Raw genomic sequence first — 20,486 nt, forward strand, 5'->3', positions numbered from 1 at the left:
ATGACAGGCCCCGCAGTCTCTCCAAGAGGCATGACGGGAAATTCCTGGGCACCAGCTGTCCAGGCAGCTCCAAATATGAGCATAGAGTGAATGCAAGCGGGTTCCGCCGGCTTCGCTCTTGCCCTTCTCCCAGCCAGCCAAAGACTCCCCAAACCGTTACTCGTCCTTACTGGGTTTTAAGGCAGACCACCGCATCCAGTCTTCTTGATCCCGAATTGTGAAGGGATTAGTCTGGCTGCAGATTGAATCATACTGGATGCAAACCTAGTGGAATCAGTGGGACGGTAGCAAGTCCTGTTAAGGTCATCCAAAACTAGTCAAGCCTCATTCATTCCAAAAGGTCTAGTCGATCAGGGATAAAACGCCTTGATTTCAGTAGGACTATTTTTAGATGTGACTTGAGTTGTTTCCAGATGTTTTTATTCTGCAATCCTAATGAAAGAGAAGCTATACAATGCTTTTTGATTCATAGTGTTAAGACCCCTCCATCTGAAAGAACCCAAGATTAGAACTAAACCACAAAATCCTAGTACCTAACATGATCAGGCCAAGGTTTCTGTGGTCTATTGTTCTTTTTCCAGGATGGTAACTAGGCTGATGTTTCTAAGAGTTCACAGGCAGGGCCTTATGACCACTACATACATCCTATTGTCTGCCCCCACACTCCAGTTCAAGCCTTCCCCAACCTAGTACCCCCCAGCTGTGTTGGATAGCATCTCCTGTAAACTGGAGCTTTCCATGGTGGGGAAGGCTAATTTTATATGTGCCTATACGTTGCCTCCACAATGTTCTGTGTAATCCTTGCCTTAAACACCCTTTTGAAGGTGCATGTGTTGAGGGGTGGGAAAAGTGTTCATTAGTATCTGAAAACTGTTACCAAGTAACAGTTGGAGGCAGAGAAGAGATTCCAACAGGTTCAGATTGCTACTCAATAAAAAGATTTTAAAGGTCAAACTGTTACTTGATTGCTCTTTATTGAAAGAAAAAATATTTGGTCCTTGCAACATTTTAAAGACCAGCTTCTAATATGTTCTTCTGTAGACCAGATGCTGAAATAAATTAAATACCCAGATACCAAAAGACTATACAAGCCAATGGTCTACACATTCATTATAAAGCCTAATAGGCAAAATAAAATATACCACTAGATTTCACCAAGCCAGATCAAATTCCTGTTTACTGTTTTCTGGTGCCCGAGTCTGTACACTACCAGATATAGTGAATTGTAGCTTATGAAAGGCTACATTGGTTTTTTTTAAACACTACATGGTAACAACCACTAAAGCATGATCAAGTTTTGAACATTAATAACAATATGATGAGCTTGATCCAGAGTTACGAACACTGGGATTAGTCAGGGTGGTCCAACATTTCATACCTCAAGGGCTGCATAAGAACTTCAACATGGACTCCAAGGACTGCACAATGAATGACATTTCCATTACAGTGTTTGCAATATATTAATATACACAATATATTTAACCATTGAGAGGGAGAAAACTGATGAAGTCTCAGAATTGGCTTGAAAACCCTTTGTGGGCCTGTGATCACAGCCCGCCCCTTCTCCGACCACAGCCCAAGCACAATGACCACTCCTCTGGGGTGGCCCAACTCTTTCTTCCTTGCTTCTACCACCCATGGGACCCCCAGGCTCCTTCTTGGAATTGGCACACTGAGCCTTTTGTACATGAGCCAACAAATGCTTCCCAGCATGTTCCACCTCCTCCAGCTGACAGGCAAGCTCTTGTCAGTCCAACTTGCTTTCTTCCTGAGCCTCAGGAGGGGAGTGAGCTTGCTGCAATCATCCCCATGCCATTACTGGAATCCAGACTGAGGGGAAGCGGGGGGGGGGGCACTCCTAGTGGCAAGAGGGCCACAGAACAAGGCCTCAGGGAACACATTCAGTCCATGGGCCATGTGTTAGACCATCCTGTGCTAGACGTTTAGTCATTACTTCCTTGCCTCAATGAGTTCAATGGTCTGCTCTAGGCATGACAGACTGGATCCAGCCTAGTAAGTTTTTCAAATGGCTGTAGGTGTACATTGTATTTCCCACTTGTCCGTATCTTTACAAAAGCTGCTAATAAAATGGGAAGTTTTGGACCAAGTAGACAATCATTATTTTAGTTAGTGCTGAAGGTAGTTTGTGCAAGGTCATTGCTTGAAGTCTACACATTTACCTCATTCTGTTTCTAATAAATAGGAGAAATAGAAGATATTGTGAAGTTGTATTTTCCGCTATACAAGAACTTTAAACAAAATTAATATGGCTAGAATGAAATGGGAGCCTAATAGCAATCCATTAAGTGTACCAATGTTATTGTCCTAAGTCTGGATACCAATGTAAGGGAGTCGTGTATCATCCAACTTTTCAAAGCTGTTTACTGACATGCCTTAGAAGATGCAGACAGACTAGTAAGAAATTGGTGGCATGGAAAATATTAATTTTGTCACATAGCATGTTTGTGTGCTGCAGCCTTCAAGAAATCTCTTTTCTTTCATTTCTCCAAACCCTCAAAAAGATGGAAGCTATATGTTAAAGCTGCCATGATTCCCAGATATTCAAAGATCTAAAAACACTCACACATTTGTAAAAAGCCCTAATAAATCTTTAATTAGTTTTGTTTCGCTTTTGTGTTTTTACAGGACAATTGACAAATTACAAACATCTGATTTTCTCAAATGTCCCAGTTATTATACACATTCCCATCTGTCTTGCAGGGAGGAATATTGGTCAACATTTTAAAGGTAAAATAAGCTGCATAATAATCCAGATTACTATAATAAATGTACAGTGTTTACAAATAGTTTAGAAGCAAGAAAGATGCATCTGCATCAAAAGGCAACCTTTTAAACTGCCACAACTAAATTTTACATTCACACTTGCAACAGGTCACAAGATGGTTACTAAGATCAGGTCAATAAATCACTATGAGGCACAAACACAACAAAATCTGAATATATACATATAAATACATATACATGTATATTGTACATATTTGTATATGTATGTTGTAAATCTCAAGAAAAATCTACCAGACTTGACAAAATCTACTTGCTTGTCAAAAATATGTACTTGTTCTTGGTAAGTAGAATTTTGCTTGACTGATTACATATAATAGTTTGTTAGCATCCAGGACATAAAACAGACTAAGGTTTTTTCTAGATAAGAAACCGTCCATTATTAAACATGTTGCCCACACACACAAAAAAAGCACAAAGGTAAGGCACAATAGGATTTTCCATTACATAAGTGTGCATCATGTTCACTTAACCATATGAAAACGTGCATTTTTTGTGCAAGTTCATGCTGCAGATCCGTATCTACAATAAAACTGGGCTTTAATAAATGTATTTTAAACTGGTTGGTTTCCCATCTCTTCACTTAGCAATATCCAGCTGGATTGACAAATTATGCTGCTTCAAAAAGATTTATCATATCTAATTTTTTATACTTTCAGCTAAACTTCAGCAATTTTGCAGTTTTAGGTGTAAACAACGCACACATTTAAGATTGAACAAACACAACTCTTCATGTAAATGTACTGCATTTCTAAGCTCTAACCATCAAGATTTTGCATCCAAAATATGTGCATCTTTTTAGTTTTACACATCTTTAGGTAGCAAAACCATATAGGAAAGTATATTCCCCAGTGGTACATTGCCAGAGCTTTCCTTTTGTAATAAATAAATTTTCACAAAGTGTTTGAGTACCTGCCAATTGCTTCTTTATTGCTCACATAATTTTGAATCCATTATCACAGTTACAATATCAGACCATTCACACAAAAATCATAACCATATATTTTAATATAAAACCTATAAAAGATAATTTGCATCTAATACTTCAAGGTGTTTGTCCTTTATGTAATGGTACAGTCAAAATATATAAAACATTAGGTTATGAATAAAATAGGAAGCTTATTCACTGCTTTAATGCAGACATCCTCACAAAACAAGAATATTTTGCTGCCGCCACCACTGCCACCAGCACCACCTACATTTATATACAAAACCAGTACATCTGCATTCAGTTGGTTTTCCCACTATGGCAAAATTTATTTTCCATTCCTAAGCTGACACAGATGAAGCTTTAACAGCAACAGAAACCAAAGACCTGACAGAAACAAATACTTCTACTCACTTTCCATCAGAAACTGTAGGTGGTTTTGTTACAAAATACCCACAAGATTATTTCACAGGAAACTATGGAAATACAGTACATCTCCATGCTTTTAAACTGTTATCAAACACTTTGTTGGTGCAAAAATACAGCTACATCTGAGAATGCTTAATAAATTCAACATTTGTCATGCAAAACTTAATGTGTTGGCTTGCTTGAGCTCCAAAAACTTCATAGAGCAATTGTTCTTTTATTTCAGTACTACTGCCTCATTGTTCAGATATCCTGAAAATGAGACCACTGGAACGCTGATTAATGAAAATGTTAACATACAAAAAAGTACTAAAAATGGAAGACAGAGCCAGACAGGAAATGTTCCTGCGGCAAGTCAACAGTTCTAGTAGCAGTCAAATGTCTCAGGAGTTACCCTGAGAGTTAGTTGTGCCTGTCCGGAGACGAAGATGTGACATTGAGTTCATATGTGTATTTGATGGCTTCAGTGGAGCATTGCAAGTGATAGCCTGGGGGAAACGATGATGATATCGATCTAGTCGAAGATATTTTACTGTTACCAGTTTGCCTGTAGTAAAGTGCAATTTCAATAGGTTAAGGCTTTGATTTTTTTTTTAGACCAACCTACTCACATTTAGAAGTATGATAAAAATATTTTAGTTTCAATAATAGTTTATCTGGAAGTTAGCTATTCTTATTGTTAGGCAGATGCACTGTCAGTTACTACCAATCTCTTGAATTATTTGTAAATTTAAACTTACCATCAAACCAAGACCCATGTAATGCTTTAAAAGCCTTCCCAGCATATTCTGGAGACAAACACTTGACATAAACACAGCCCTGAGGGGGGAAAAATCTTTGATTTAGATCTTACAAGTCAATTGAGCATATGCATTATCTGCTATAAATAAATGTTTACCTCTCGTGAATTTTTGTCCACTGCTATATGGACAATTCCCTCATTATCACTGCACTTTTCCAAGATTGCTTCTTGAATTGCCAAATGCCAGTGATCACCTATTTCCCTAAGATAAAACATACATTATCAATATTTTGAGGGGGTTGTTCAAAAATACAAAAGCAGTCTAAATTAGGAAACACATATACTCAAGTTTTAAACAACTATATACTTGAATTTTAGTTAAACTTCAGGGACCATGGCTCTGCAAGTTCCAATCAGGACCTTGGAAAGCCACTGTAAGTCAAAACAGATAACATTGGACTAGAAGGACTTCTATATTCTTCACTGGACTAGAAGAAGAATACCAGCCAAATTCCAGTACCATGTCACTGACATCCAGGACTGCCAAAAGCCAAGCTTGCAGGACATAAAATGAGGTCAAGCTGCATGCACTGGGGACTAGAGAAATGTTCACAAAGACAAATATAGAAAAAAGTGACAGCGTGAATGCAGGGGTGCCCAACAAGATGGCTGTGAGAACCTCAATACTGCCTATGAAGCTCTTCCACTCCCTTCCTCTACCTCTCATTATCTTTCTCCCATCAACCCGTTACATTGCTATTTGTCCTCTCAAACCCTTTGCCTTGCTATTACTTCTTCCCTTACAGTCCCTAGCTTCATTTGTCTCTTTTCCTAGCCTCTTTCCTGCTAGTTCTCCCCACAGCCTAGAAACTTGCTCCTTCTTTTGCCAATTCCTTTCCATCCCAGTCTCTTGTTCTTTCTATCCCTCTTTCCCATTTATCTTGCTATTCTTCCTCCTCCCAGTCTTGATTTTCCCTTTCCATCTCCCCACTCCCCAGAGAAGTGCATCTTTTCAGGATAGAACATGGAGAAAGAAAGGCTGAGCTGAGGCTGAAGTCAAGGTTGAGAAAACGTTTTCTTTCTCTGAGGACTGACTGGGGGGCAGGGGAGGCTCCTTCCTTTGGGGATAGATTGGATTTGGAATTCAGATCCCTCTTCTTCTACTAAGTTTCTTAGATCAATTTTTTGTCTTCTGACTAGACAGGCCTGCATGGAAGCCATTAGGTGGCTAGCCATGTTCTATAACGTGGTATCCACAAATGCACAGAAGTGCCCACTGATCCAAAAAAGGCTGGATAGTGTGTTCATAAAAACTACAACAGGGTACCTACCTGCTTTTCAACCCACATAAGAGACATTCCTTTCAGGTTCCTTATACATTGAAACTCTTTATACAAGGAACTGTTCCTTCATGTAGGCAAGAGGACCCTGAACCAGGGGAATCAGCCTACAAGGGCTGTATTTGAGTTTTTCTATTTCTTATTTATTCTAGATAGATGAATGCAAACTACTAAAAGGAAATTCTATTCTACAATTCCTTTTCCAGCCATCTAATGCCACTATCCTATGTTCGAAGGTCTTCAGAATTCTCTCCTTGTACTTCTATAGCGCCTGAACATGGTATGCAAAATCAAGAGAAAAAGTACACTTACATAACTGGATCAAACATATTGCGAATTTTCAAGCATGGTGTCAAACTGTTTGGTGGCGAATTTCTTCTATCTAAATGAAATGCTACCAAGAAAAAAAGTAGATGGGAGTATCCATTTAGCAAATAGGCAGAATGCAGCTATTAGAATGTTCAATGAGACACCTATGCTGACACAAAACAAAACTCACAAAGAAAAAACCCTGCACTGGCTATGCATTACCTACCAAGCCACGTTCAAAGTTATGTTGTTGAAATACAAAACCCAAAACCCTAGCAGACCATGGTCCCCTTTATATAACGGAGTATCTTCAAAGGAGTTGGTCATTCAACAAGCAACAGAATGCTAGATATAATGCCATATAATGTCTCAAAAGAGGGCTTTCTTAGTGGTGGCATTTACCCTTTGCAAAATGCACCCTCATGCAATTTGGGAGGTAGAACATATTGTACATTTTAAGCACTTCCTGAAAATGCATTTGTTTACCCAGGTGATCTGAAATATGAGTATCTGTGATGAATCAAATGCTGCTGCAGTTTATTGTTCCCTGTATTATTCTTTGTTGTTATAGTTTGAGATGCTCTTTAGTTTATTTATAAATGACATAGGAATTGCTTGGAGATGGTTTATATTCAGCACATATAAGTATTACTGGTGCTCCTGTCGAGGCTCTGGTCGAACTGTGGAACGGAGAGATGACCAGGGCTGTGGACACAATCGCTCCCAAGCGTCCTCTCCCACCGGGCAGAGTCCGCTCTTCCCCTTGGTATACACCTGAATTACGGGCGATGAAGCGAGTTGGGAGACGGCTAGAGCGTAGGTGGAGGAAATCACGGGATGAATCTGACCGAACACACTTGAGAGCCCACTATCGGGCCTATGCTGTGGCAGTGAAGGCGGCGAAAAAGAAGTTTTTTTCTGCTTCCATTGCCTCCTCACAATGCCGTCCAGCGGAGCTTTTTCGAGTGGTGCAAGGCCTGGTTCGCCTGGGTCCTAAGGAAGATCCGATGCCACCCTCAAAGGCCCGCTGTGACGACTTTGCCAGGCATTTCAGGGAGAAAATCGCTCAGATTCGTCACGAGCTGGACTCCACTAATGAATCAGAGGTCTCTGAGGAGTCGCCAATGCCACCGTCTGGTCCAAAATTACTGGAGGAATTTCAATTAATGCGGCCCAATGATGTGGACAAGGTGCTTGGAAGAGTACGTCCCACCACGTGCCTATTGGATCCTTGCCCGTCTTGGTTAATAAATAACTCCAAGCACGGGATTGGGACCTGGATTTTGGAAGTGGTTAACGCTTCTCTGAGGGAGGGTCGAGTGCCTGCCCCTTTAAAGGAGGCGGTAATACGACCGGTCCTGAAGAAAGCGTCACTGGATCCAGAGATGGCCACTAACTATAGACCTGTGGCCAACATCCCGTTTCTGGGCAAGGTGCTGGAGCGAGTGGTGGCGGGACAACTCCAAGCACTCTTGGAGGAAACTGATTATCTGGATCCTTTTCAGTCCGGCTTCAGACCCGGGTACAGTACTGAATCTGCCTTGGTCGCCCTGTACGACGACCTGTGCAGGGAGAAGGACAGGGGGAGTACATCCCTGTTGGTTCTTCTGGACCTCTCGGCGGCTTTCGATACCATCGACCATGGTATCCTTCTGGATAGACTTGCGGGATTGGGGGTTGGAGGCACTGCTTTGCAGTGGTTCCGCTCCTATCTCGACGGTCGATTCCAGAAGGTAGTGCTGGGGGACCATGTCTCTACGTCGTGGCAGCTATGCCATGGGGTACCACAGGGCTCCATTCTATCCCCTCTGCTATTTAACATCTATATGAAACCGCTGGGAGAGGTCATCAGGAGGTGTGGGCTGCGGAATCATCAATACGCTGATGATACCCAGCTTTACCTCTCATTCTCCACTAATCCAGGTGAGGCAGTGGCTGTGCTGAACCGGTGCTTGGCCGAGGTAAGGGAATGGATGAGGGCCAATAAACTGAAACTCAACCCAGACAAGACGGAGGTCCTGTTGGTTGGCGGATCGGGTTTCGGAGAGGGTGGATTTGACCTGGTCCTGAATGGTGCAACACTCCCTCTTAGGGATAAGGTCCGCAGCTTAGGTGTACTCCTCGACCCGGAGCTTTCTTTGGAAGCTCAGGTGACAGCGGTAGCGAGGAACGCCTTCCTTCAGCTTCGGCTGATTAATCAGCTGCGCCCCTACCTGGAATACGACTGCCTGGCGACGGTGACACACGCGCTGGTGACTTCCCGCCTAGACTTCTGTAACGCGCTTTACGTGGGGCTTCCCCTGAAGACAGTCCGAACACTTCAATTGGTGCAAAATAGAGCTGCTGACGGGGACGGGGCGTTATGCTCACATGACTCCAGTCCTCCATCAGCTTCACTGGCTTCCCATTGAAGCCCGGGCCCAATTCAAGGTGTTGATTATGACCTACAAAGCCCTAAACGGCTTGGGTCCTGGCTACCTGAACGAGCGCTTACGTCCGTATATGCCCGACCGCCCTTTGAGATCTGCGGGAGAGTCCCTTCTCCGGGAACCCTCCATGAAAGAAATTAGGAGAGTAAGTACCCGGAGGAGGGCTTTCTCTGCGGTGGCGCCCAACCTATGGAATTCACTCCCCAAAGAGGTCCGCCTGGCACCGTCGTTACTGGTTTTTCGGCGCCAGGTAAAGACCTTTTTATTTAAACATCATTTCAATTGTTAAAACATATGATCTGGCCTGGGCAACTTCTTCTTCCTTCTCTTTCTCCTCCTATATTTTTATTTTATACTGATAATTTTAATTTTGTATTTGTAAATCAATGTATTTTCTGTATTGTTATATTTAATGGTAATTTTATTATGTACTATTGTATTTCAATGTATTTTATCATGTTGTAAGCCGCCCCGAGGTTTCGGCAAGGGGCGGCATAGAAATGTTATAATAATAATAATAAAAAATAATAATTACTAAATAAAATTAGCATTCATGCAGGCAAATTTGAAATTTCTCAGCAGATCACAGCCCAAATTTATTGTTTTGACAAGAAAATCTGCATCCTACAAGAGTGGCTGATAACAGACTGCAACACTGTTGTGCCAGGACATCCTGGCACAATTATCACTCACCACTGTTGCAGATAGCAACTATAGCTGCTCTTTCCTAAGGCTGAACAATTTACTAGGAAAGGATGGACTTCAGAGGACCTGGTTAACATTTCACAGTCAGGGAGTCCTATTCATGGTTCTTTTCAAATTCCAACTACAATTAAGTGTATTAATCTTATTAAATGTAGATCATAGGAAAAGCTATGTTTCACAAAGTATAACTAAACTATTGCATACCTTGGCCTTGCCATACTTTCGATGGTATGACTAATGTTTTATCACAAGATGCAGATGGCTGCAACCACCTCCAAACCAGGAAGTCAGCACCACCTATCCTTTGTGTTTCTGTACGGACTCTAGATTCATTAGCAGCAAGGAAATCAACAGCTCTATTCCACACCTTCTTCATTTTTTTCCTTAAATACAAAGGAAAAATAATTCTTAAAAGTTTAACCAAATTACTTATCAGACAGCTAAGGTGTTAAAAGCCTTGCACATCCTGCACTTGAAATCAAAACTGCATCTTTAAGAACCTCAGTATAAAGTGATACAGCTACTGTGTGTAACTATTTGCACCTACCTGTCTTGAGGCAGAATCAAAGAATCTCGTACATGGGGAACAGGCATGTATGGCTGTAAGTCTTTGTTTTCCTGACATGCTTCATTGTGGGTTTTTAAAACATCTGAAAGCATTTCAGTGAATTAATTATACTGTAAATCAAACTGAATAAATCATGTTTAAAATCCAATGAAAAGTATTTAACAACAGTGAGACCAGTACATTTCCTGTGACAGAGTCAAGACTGGGAACTCTTAATAAACAAAGGAACAGAGTATGTAGTATCCACGAGTGTGCGATGAATAATTACTGACAGCCTAGGCTTTAAAACAAAATCCTGCAGTGCTTTCTCCCCATGACCCCATTATGAATTCCATCACAGTCAGTTACTCAGTCTTCAGGCTATTTCTCCATGTACATTGCAGCAAAACAGAAATCAGAATAAATTATTCAGGAATTTGACAGAAGGAAATATTCTCAGTTTTTCCTGTTTGAATACCTTGAATAATTCCTCAACACAAACTGCAAATGATGCAGGTTCATGTGTGGACAAGACACTGTCAACGTGCACTCTGGCTTAGCATTACATTCACAAAGTTTAAGATGATCAGCTCCCTACCCCCTCTTCCTTCCCTTGTGAAAAGGAGACCTGAAGGTTTTGTGCCAGTTTTTACCTAACTGCAGTTTTATCATCATGCCCAAACCTGGACAAGGTGAAGTTGGGTCTTAACTATGGTTTTTGAAAGAAGCCAGCTTCAAACTGTAGTTTATGACATTGGCTTGTTTCCCCAAAACCATAATTGGGGAGTGCTCCTCGACCCGGAGCTGCCCTTGGAAACTCAAGTGACAGCTGTGGCAAGGAGCACTTTCCTTCAGCTTCGGCTAATCTATCAGCTGCGTCCCTACCTGGAGGAAGATTGCCTAGCAACAGTAACACACGCATTGGTTACTTCCCGGTTGGATTTCTGTAACGCGCTTTACGTGGGGCTGCCCTTGAAGACAGTCCAGATACTTCAGATGGTTCAAAATAGAGCTGCCAGGATGCTGTCGGGGACTGGGTGTTATTCTCATATAACCCCAGTCCTCTATCAGCTCCAGTGGCTTCCCATCGAAGTCCGGGCTCAATTCAAGGTGCTGGTTATTACCTATAAAGCCCTAAACAGCTTGGGACCAGGATACCTTAAGGAACACCTTTTTCCCTATTTGCCCTCTCGCCCCCTGAGATCAGCAACAGAAGCCCTCTTCCGGGAACCCTCTGTGAAAGATATTAGGAGACAGAGTACCTGGAGGAGGGCCTTCTCTGTGGTGGCGCCCCGTCTATGGAATGCACTCCCCAGAGAGGTCTGCCTGGCACCGTCATTATATGTTTTTCAGTGCCAGGTTAAGACCTTTTTATTTAATCAATATTTTAATAAGTTTTAATATTGAATTATATTTTATTAATTGCAGCCAGAGTGGGTCGTCAATTTATTTATGCTGTTAGCCGTCCAGAGACGTTAGTAATTGGACAGCATACAAATTTTATATATAAATAAATAAGCTTAATTAGTTTAGACTTCAGACACAATAAACTGCAGTTTAATTGAAAAGGAATTAAAAGCTTCAGATAGCCTTCTTTTAGCCATGACAGAGGAAAAGGGAAAGAACATCAGCCTGAGGCTCAAGCATACAGCAATAAACAATAGTTCAGCATTTTATCCAAGCCGGCCAACTGTGTCATGAAAGTTTACCTAAAACTTACCTATAATTTTTATAACCATATCATACATCTGTCTGGTCTCTTCTTCTTCCTTAGACCACCAATATTTCATATATTTAAAGACACCCCAGATGATTCCTACACCTGTGACATACAGAATGAATTAGTCCAACATTCCAAATTTTATACAGATCACTAGTTTGCTTAGAGGTTTAAAAATATTTTACATTCAACAAAAAAGTAGCATTTAGGAGGAATGAGATGTGACATTTGAACAATCACTGTTGAGTGCCATTGATATCATCAATCTCTAGGTGCAGCTTGTTGTGTCACCTAAACTCAACATATATTTTTGAAAGGGGAACAATCCTAAAATAACCCTCCTCCAAAAAAAAAATTACTTAAGAACTGTTTGTCATCCAACAAGCCATGTTACCAAGGTTTGGATGATATGCCAAGCTGTGCCTCAGCAGATGATTAAGCAAAAACCACCGTTCCTTAAACAAGCCATTTGATTGTGCAAATCAGGTCAATGTAAGCACACTGGTTCTTTCAATACATGAGCTTTCCCCCACTATTAATACTTTTGGGAAGTGCAGAGGAATAATTTTCATGAAACTGTTCACACAGTAATCCTGATCTATACAAGCTGCAAGTTCCTGTAGAACTTTTAGTGTCTTTTTAATGATACAGATTAAAAGATACTTCCAAGTCATCTCTTTGTAAGCACAGGAAAGGCTGCTTTTGCACTAACAGCATTTTGATGTGGTTTGAGAAAATGATTCCCTATTTCCTCTTCTTTCTGGTGGGTCAGTCTATTATGAAATATATTGCACAGCCTTAACTACTCATTTTTTACACAGTAAAAATACTTACCTAAAAGCAGAATTAATGATCTACATGTTACAGTAATAAATGCACGACGAAAACGACATGTAAAAGACATCTGTGGCCTAGTTGATATTAGGTATTTTACATCAGCTGTACTGGTCATGGATTCTTCATCCAAGCTATGTCCAATGCACCTGTTTAAAAAAAATCTCTTTTTTAAATATGAGAACTAGGACTCAGACCACTAATGCACCACAGACCCAATGCACTCCTTCCTTCCCTCTTCTGTTGCTAATCAGGCAAGACAGCAAACTACTCAAATAAAAATAAGCTTTACCACAATCCTCAAAACAATGATTAGAAAGATTATCTGAATTAAGCTTTTATGCAAAAAGAGCAGACTATGAAATATAAGTACTTACTTTATACCAACATCTTCTCCACTATTTAGAATCCATTGCAGGGATTTGTTAAGCTCCTTTTCATATTCTGGACCCAAACTCTACGAGAAGCAAGGAAAATATTGAAAAAATAAAGCTGACATTGGTTTCCCTAATTAAACCATCATTTTCCAAAGGGCCAATGCTGTGTGTTCTTGCAAGAGAAATCTACTCCACCCCTAAAAATATATGCTACGAATATGTAACAAAATAATTCAGTCTCATAAAACATATCAGCACTCAGTAAAACAGTATGTTTTCTGTGAATTATCCTCTAACATAAGGGAACAACAAAACTAACCATTTTATTTATAAAGTTCAGTGTATCAGCACTAAATTCTGCTGAAATGTTTAGGACCAGGGCATTAAAGAGGGAAATTAATGAAATATTTGTTTGTACCAATCTTGCATGAACATACAATGTACTTTTTGCTATATGTCCATTCAATCCACCTGATGGACATAGCTACCTGATGGTCATGCCCTCAGTAGTGACTTTATTCAAACCAACTGCCATTGGGCTCCTCCTCTTTGGAACATATTCCCCTGAGCAGCTATTCCAATGCTCTGGTTGTCAAATATTTTAACTATGAATGTGCATGTACCTTCTTCCCTGCACCAGCCTTTCTTCCTTGTGTGTCATATTGATTAGCTTAGTAAGCCATTCCAGAAGCAAACTGTCTCTTTTGATTCTCTTGAGCACCTACTAGAAAATCTAAGTGCTAACAGCAGCTTCTCAAATAAATTCAACCACATCCAAAGCAATGAATGCTGCTTCTACCAACCTACTTTACTTAACACAGAAAAGGTTTATGACATTTATGCATATCAGAAAAGAAGAGCAGAAATCAAATACGATTTCTGTAATAAACACAGTGAAATAAACAGATGAATTTGTACTGCAGTACAAGATGACAAGACATTATTTCCAATGCTGTACCTAATTTTTCTGAAATGAGCATTGCTCAAGGCACAAGGTGGTGCTAGAGAGGTTGATGGTAAAAATCACTTTCACTTTTCTGTCCAATTTTCATGTCTGTCTGCTGCCAGTATTCCCTTAATCTGCTCCTGCTTAGAGAGGGATAGAAAGAACCTGTTCTTGTTCCTAAGGTAATGCCCTCTTACACTGGTATACCCATCCATATCTTCAACCCACTAGAAAAAATGCAATGCAGGAAATGACTGCATTTGTCAATTTTTGCTATTTAGAACATAGACTTCAAGTTCTGTGTTTGAACTGCTGAAATAAAGTCATTCCCACCTATAATCATTTGTCTGTATTTTCTACTCTATATCTCTCTCCTAGTTTCAGTCCCCCTTTTATTAATTAAAATCAGTGCTGTATACTGTACACCGAACATACATTTTCAAAGGAAAATACATTTCCCATTTAACAATACCCCTTGAAGGACCAAAAAGAACTTAGCTTTGAGACAGTGATGTAGGGTAGAAAATTTTTCATGGAAAAATAAAGCATCATAAAATTTTCTACATCATATATGTCTGGAAGACAGAGATAGGTCCATAGTTGTCTGAGCTTTTGAACTGCAATAAATCGTATTACATGGAATAAATGTAGAACATGAACTTCTATAAGTTATTCTTCAAAGGCAAGTACTGAGAAACCCTAGCGCTCAGTTGCCCATGGAAAAATGGAAATAAGGTATGACAGCCACTTCCTATGCACACTGCAGTTGGCTGGGTTGGTACTGGATTTATAAATTTTCTATTTGCCCTCTAACATTCTTCAACTGAATGGAAACTGAAACAAAGCCTTTGATTACTGTTTGTTTCACAGGAAAGTAAGAATATACAAAGAGGCTTGCTGGATCAGGCCAAAGGTTCATCTAGTCCAGCATTCTGTTCAAACAGTGGCCAATCAGCTGCCACAGTATCCCACATGCAGATAATAAGTTTAGGAACTGGCTAAGTTTCCCAGCCTACACCCACAGATCCACAGCTATTCTTTAATAAAACAATGTTAGCTAGTTGTTCTGAATCAGATTTTTCCCTAATATGAAATGGAACCAATCAGCAGTGTAGAGACTGAATGAATATAAAGGTGCTACAGTTACCCCAGCAATAGAAAATTAAAGTGTTCTTATAAAATATACCAGTTCTCTTTGGATATATAACCCAAAGTTTGTTATTTCAGGTATAGTCATTCTTTTGCTTGATATGAAAGAGCATCTTAAGTATATGCTTTTAAGTCTTCACATTTTTACAAATATTTCAATAAAATTTCCACATAAAATTTTGAGTATGTTTGAATATATTATTAAAACTATATTCTTTCATTAATTTAATTTTCCCCTTGGCAAGTATTTCAGTTAAAACATTTTACAGCTATTGGGGAAGCTGCTGATACAGTTATACTGTGTATAACAATGATATGATTGCATGTTTAGTTCTCTAAGTACATTTTATTTTCTTATTTAGGGAGGAAAAATTAGTAAAACCACCATGTTAAATCAGATAACATTATACGGAGCACTGAACAATTATCTGGTTGTACTTTTTCACAAAAACCCACATAACTGCTTTGAGAGAATTATTACTGCTAGTAAAAGTCCACTGTTGCAACCCAGGATATATTACTATGGTTACTGAAAACCTGCTCATCGACAATTTAAATCTATTCACTTACCAGTAGAAGAATTTAGTTAATGAGTAGCTATGTAAGAATTTGGACAACAAAGCCTGCCAGATCCAGTTTTATAAAATTAAATTTTCTCCGGGGACTGTGGGGAGAAAAGCACCTACAATCCAAGAGTCTTTCTTTAAGTCTTATTTCCTACAAACAGCAACATTTCCCTCAAATTTCCATTGAAAACAACAACTAAGTAGCTATGTCTATTAAAGAGAACAGCACTCAAATACATAAGTATCACAATAAAATATAACACATATCTAAGTAGTAATGTTTCTACTAGAAATGTAGCACTGTGGGTCTGAAATCTTCAAAATGTCAAGAGCTAGGCAAAGTATCATGCTATTCTCAATTACAAAAATTCTTCCTTGTATGATCTCTATTTTGGCAAAGTCCTACTTCCTTTGAGAATGGTGACATAGAACATAAGAAAAACCTTAAGCTGGCTTAAACCATCAGGATCAGTATAGCCTGATTTTACTGACAGTCAATCTCCAGAGTTTCAAATGGGAGTCTCTTCCAGGCCTGCCTAGAGCTGCCAGAAATTGAACCTGGGACCTTTTGCATACAGACATGTGCTCCATTGCTGAGCTCTCTTCTACTGTATTCTGTAGGATATGTGTGTAAAGCAGAAGAGGTTAGGAGGCCAAAAACATTTGCTGCCTGAACCAGAGCAGCACATGGCACTGAAGTTAAAGAAAATCCCACAACTGTCTGCATTCCTCTCTAACAATAAAATAATACATTGAACAACCAACAATTGGCAGCCACATCACATTACCTAGTGATAGGGGTGGGTCTGCATGCAAGCAAGATGAACAGCTTTTCCCAAAGGCATACTAAAGTCATGAACATGTGATCACCATATGAAGCTCATCATTTCAGTAATAAAGGAACTGGCACAAGTACACTCAGAAGCACTGCCTATTACCATGGTGAAATCATGGAGTACTTGTGAAATGCCAGATGTCTGGAGAACCAATGTTGTCACTATCTTCAGCAAGAAAGAACCTGGGAACTACCGTATTTTTCCATCCATAAGACACCCCAATGTATAGGACGCTCCCCACTTTTCCTACCTATCTCCAGCGAATAAGCAGCTGCTGCTGTGTGGGCGCCACTCCGCTGCCCCCCCCACGGCACCACTCCGCTGCCCCCGCACGCGCGCCCCACCTCGCCACCCCCTGCACACCAGTCTCCCCCCCAAGTGTGTCCACAGCCCCCGCCCCCCATGTATAAGACACACCTTCATTTTTAAGTAAATGTTTTTAAGAAAAAGTAGCATCTTATACATGGAAAAATATGGTATATGCTAACCAGCCTGACAACAATCCCTGGGAAAATTCTGGAGCAGCAGTCAATCTACAAATACCTTGAAAACAATGTCATGATTGCTAAAAGACAATTTAATTTGTCAAGAACAAATCCTGTCAGACTAATCTGTTATCATTTTTTGATTAGGTGGACTGTAGGAATGCTATGGACATAATATATCTTGACTTCAACAAAGCTTTTGGCAAAGTATCCTATGATATCCTGATTAGCAAGCTAGCTAAAACTGGGCTAGGTCCAACAGCTGTGAATGAAACTCAAACAGAGCGTATCAATGGCACCTTCCCAAACTGAGGAAAGGTAACAAGTGGAGTACTATACAGTCCTGGGCCAGGTACTCTTCAACATTTTTAATGGTTTGAATGAAAAGGTACAGGAAATGTTAATCAAATTTGCAGATGACACAAAATATGGTGGGAAAGCTAATACCCTGGAAGACAGAAACAAAATTCAAAGTGATCTTGACAGGCTGGAGCACAAGGTTTAAAACAGAAAGAAATTAAAAAGGACAAGTGCCACATTCTTTATTTAGGAAAAGGAAATCACATTCACAGTTACAACATGAGGGATACTTGGCTGCACAATACCGCAAACAAGGAGGACCTTGGAATTGTTGCTGATCACAAGCTGAACTGAAGTAACAATGTGATATGGTTGCAAAATAGGCAACTGCTATTTTGGGCTGCATTAATAGAAGTACTCGTATCACTTCCAAATTATGTGACATATTAGTTCACCTCTATTCAGCACTGGCTCAGCCTCATCTTGAGTACTGCAGTTCTGGGCACAACCATTTAAAAAGGTGCAGTCAAAATGCAAAGGAAGGTGACAAAAATGTTCAGGAGACAAGAAACAAATGTCAATGAAAAGAAACTGAAAGTACTGGCAATGTTTTGCCCACAGAAGAGAAGACTGAGCAAAGATATACCAGCACTCTTCAAATACCACCCAGAGAAGGACTGGGATCTCTTCTTGATCATCCCAAAGTGCAGGACATGGAATAATGAACTCAAGTTACAGGAAGCCAGGTTCCAGCTAAGCATCAGGAAAAGAATCCTGATAGTAATAATAGAACCAGTAATAATAATAGAACCGTATCATCATCATATGATAATAGAATCAGTCATGCACTCTCCAACACAGGACTCTATGACTGTTTTACAGTATTCATAAAACTGTGTGTTCAAGTGTTTTTCCTGCATCAGCCTCTCCACAGAAGAGCTAAGCTTTGGTGCTCAAGAGTTTTTCCTAATTTGCAACAAATATATTCATTTCTCCCAGTTATGCCTCTCATATCGTAACAAGTACTGCTCCCACATATATGATACTGCATAGGGGATGCAGTATCCCCAGCATCTCTAAGTAGGGCTAGGAATGAATCCTTTCTGAAGCCCTGGAAAGCTGCTGACAGTACTGGGCCACATGGACCAATGGTCTGGCTCCACATGAGGCAGCTTTCTATGTTCCTAACAGATATTGAGAAATGTATGAAACCCTGATGAGATGAGGGGAGGTAAGCAAAGTGTTTGGCTTGCTATTTTGAAACCTTATCACTCACTTGCATCTCTCTTTTCCTACAGATAGTCCTTAAAAACTGTAGAATTCAGATGGCAAATTAATTTAATGGCATTGAATTTTAAAATTATAGCTGATGAGTCATTTGATCAGACAAGAACAGAATACAAAGTTTTTAAAAAAAAAATACAGCTATTATTCTATTTTAAAAAAGCATGTTAGAAAACCCACTATGGTTTTTAAAAAGCTGTCTTGTATTGTAATTTGCAACATCTTATCACTTCTACAACAAAAGCATATTTTAAAACTTAAAAAAGAACTGAATAGCATACCATTTACACAAAGATTATACCATTTTAAAAGATCAACATGTTGCTTACTTTTAAATATGTAGCTGCCTCCTGGATAGAAAGACCTTTCTTGACAGAGTTGCCACATTCATGATCTCCTAGAAGAATTAAATGTTCATTATTTTTATGCATTTATGACTCAATATGAACTTTAAACAGGATTACACTATTAATGTTTTAGTGTTTGTAAGCTATTACATGTTTAAACAGTTTCTAAACTCATGGATATCCCTACCAACATTTGACAGTACAGTATATTTCTATTCAGGACCACTCAGTCTGATGTACTCCCAAGTAAATGGGCATAGGATTGCAGCCTAAGTAACACAATTTATCTTTAGATCATGAATTAAATTTATGGTATAAATTCGCATGACATTTTGAATATAGAGACTTGAATCCTAAGGCTAGTTAACGTAAAAAAGTTAACTAAAGAACATTTCCTAGCCCTTCTTTAATGCTACTCCCTAAAAAGCCTCTTCAAAGGGTTTGGGAAGGTTTCCTAAAGAACATAGACTGGGCTACAAGAGGTCTGTGAGGGTATACTGGAAGGAAATCACCCCAAAATCAGTCTGTAATCCTAGGCTAAGGTCATAGGAGGAAATGTTCCAATCTCATTTTCCCACAGCATCTCATTGTACATTGTGGCTTCCCAGGGGGCTGCAGTGGAGAGGAAGGGACTAGGAAACTTAGCATCCAATCCATAGATTTTACATTTGATGTGCTGCTTTTCTGAGTCTTAATAATAGCCAGTGTTGTGTGGTGGTTAGAGTGTTGGACTGGTGACACAAAAGGTCTAGGGTCCCTGTTTGACCATGAAGCTTACTGGGTGACTTTGGGCCTGTCACAGACTATCATCCTAACCCACTTCCCATGATGCTTCTGTGAAGATAAATGGAGCTAAGAAAGCTATCTTGAATTTCTCACAAGAGGAAACAACATGGAATATAAACACAATGCAATAATAATATGCACACTGAAAATTTATTAAATTTGTCTGCAACTCTAGCAATTTAAACTGTATGCAACAGAATTTTTAATTAGTGGTTAAAAGTATGAAACTTTGCACATTTGTAAACTGACTCACATTATTTCTTTAAAAAATATGAAACTGGGTCAGCAATGTCTGTTGAGGGACAAGATACTGGCCAATGTCTGCTGTCCTTTAGTTCACAATCCAAGGCAAAAATTCTTACAATGAGACTAATAACATTGACTGATTTTTAGCAAGGTCTACCCTAAAAAAATTGATCATTGCGGACTACCATCACATGGTTTTATGTGTAATCATAATCCATGTAACTTTCACCTGGGGCCAGCCCCATAATGAAGCAAGTGACTTGCTTAAGCAAATTGCAAAGAGGAATACAAGATCAAATTATTCCTGTGGTTACCCACATATCAAGAGGGTCCTTTATGAGTTGCCACAGCATCACTTCCATCCCAGTGTTTTACATAGATG

General features: G+C 39.7%; 1 protein-coding gene across 1 annotated transcript in view; it reads right to left on the minus strand.

Annotated features, from left to right (window-relative positions):
* Window positions 1-2,587: 2,587 nt before the first annotated feature.
* The window catches only part of LEMD3 (LEM domain containing 3), a 30,346-nt gene continuing 12,447 nt past the window's right edge, over window positions 2,588-20,486 (minus strand). The window contains exons 4-13 of the mRNA XM_044422938.1: window positions 19,055-19,122; window positions 13,160-13,239; window positions 12,783-12,931; window positions 11,949-12,050; window positions 10,229-10,331; window positions 9,886-10,064; window positions 6,551-6,632; window positions 5,055-5,160; window positions 4,897-4,975; window positions 2,588-4,703 (exon numbers count right to left, since the gene is read on the minus strand). Coding sequence (XP_044278873.1) covers window positions 4,540-4,703; window positions 4,897-4,975; window positions 5,055-5,160; window positions 6,551-6,632; window positions 9,886-10,064; window positions 10,229-10,331; window positions 11,949-12,050; window positions 12,783-12,931; window positions 13,160-13,239; window positions 19,055-19,122 — 1,112 coding nt within the window. The 3' untranslated portion in view covers window positions 2,588-4,539. The remainder of the gene's footprint in view (window positions 4,704-4,896; window positions 4,976-5,054; window positions 5,161-6,550; window positions 6,633-9,885; window positions 10,065-10,228; window positions 10,332-11,948; window positions 12,051-12,782; window positions 12,932-13,159; window positions 13,240-19,054; window positions 19,123-20,486) is intronic.

Source organism: Varanus komodoensis, unplaced genomic scaffold (assembly GCF_004798865.1).
Source record: "Varanus komodoensis strain SLA01 unplaced genomic scaffold, ASM479886v1 scaffold13_1, whole genome shotgun sequence".
NCBI lineage: Eukaryota > Metazoa > Chordata > Lepidosauria > Squamata > Varanidae > Varanus > Varanus komodoensis.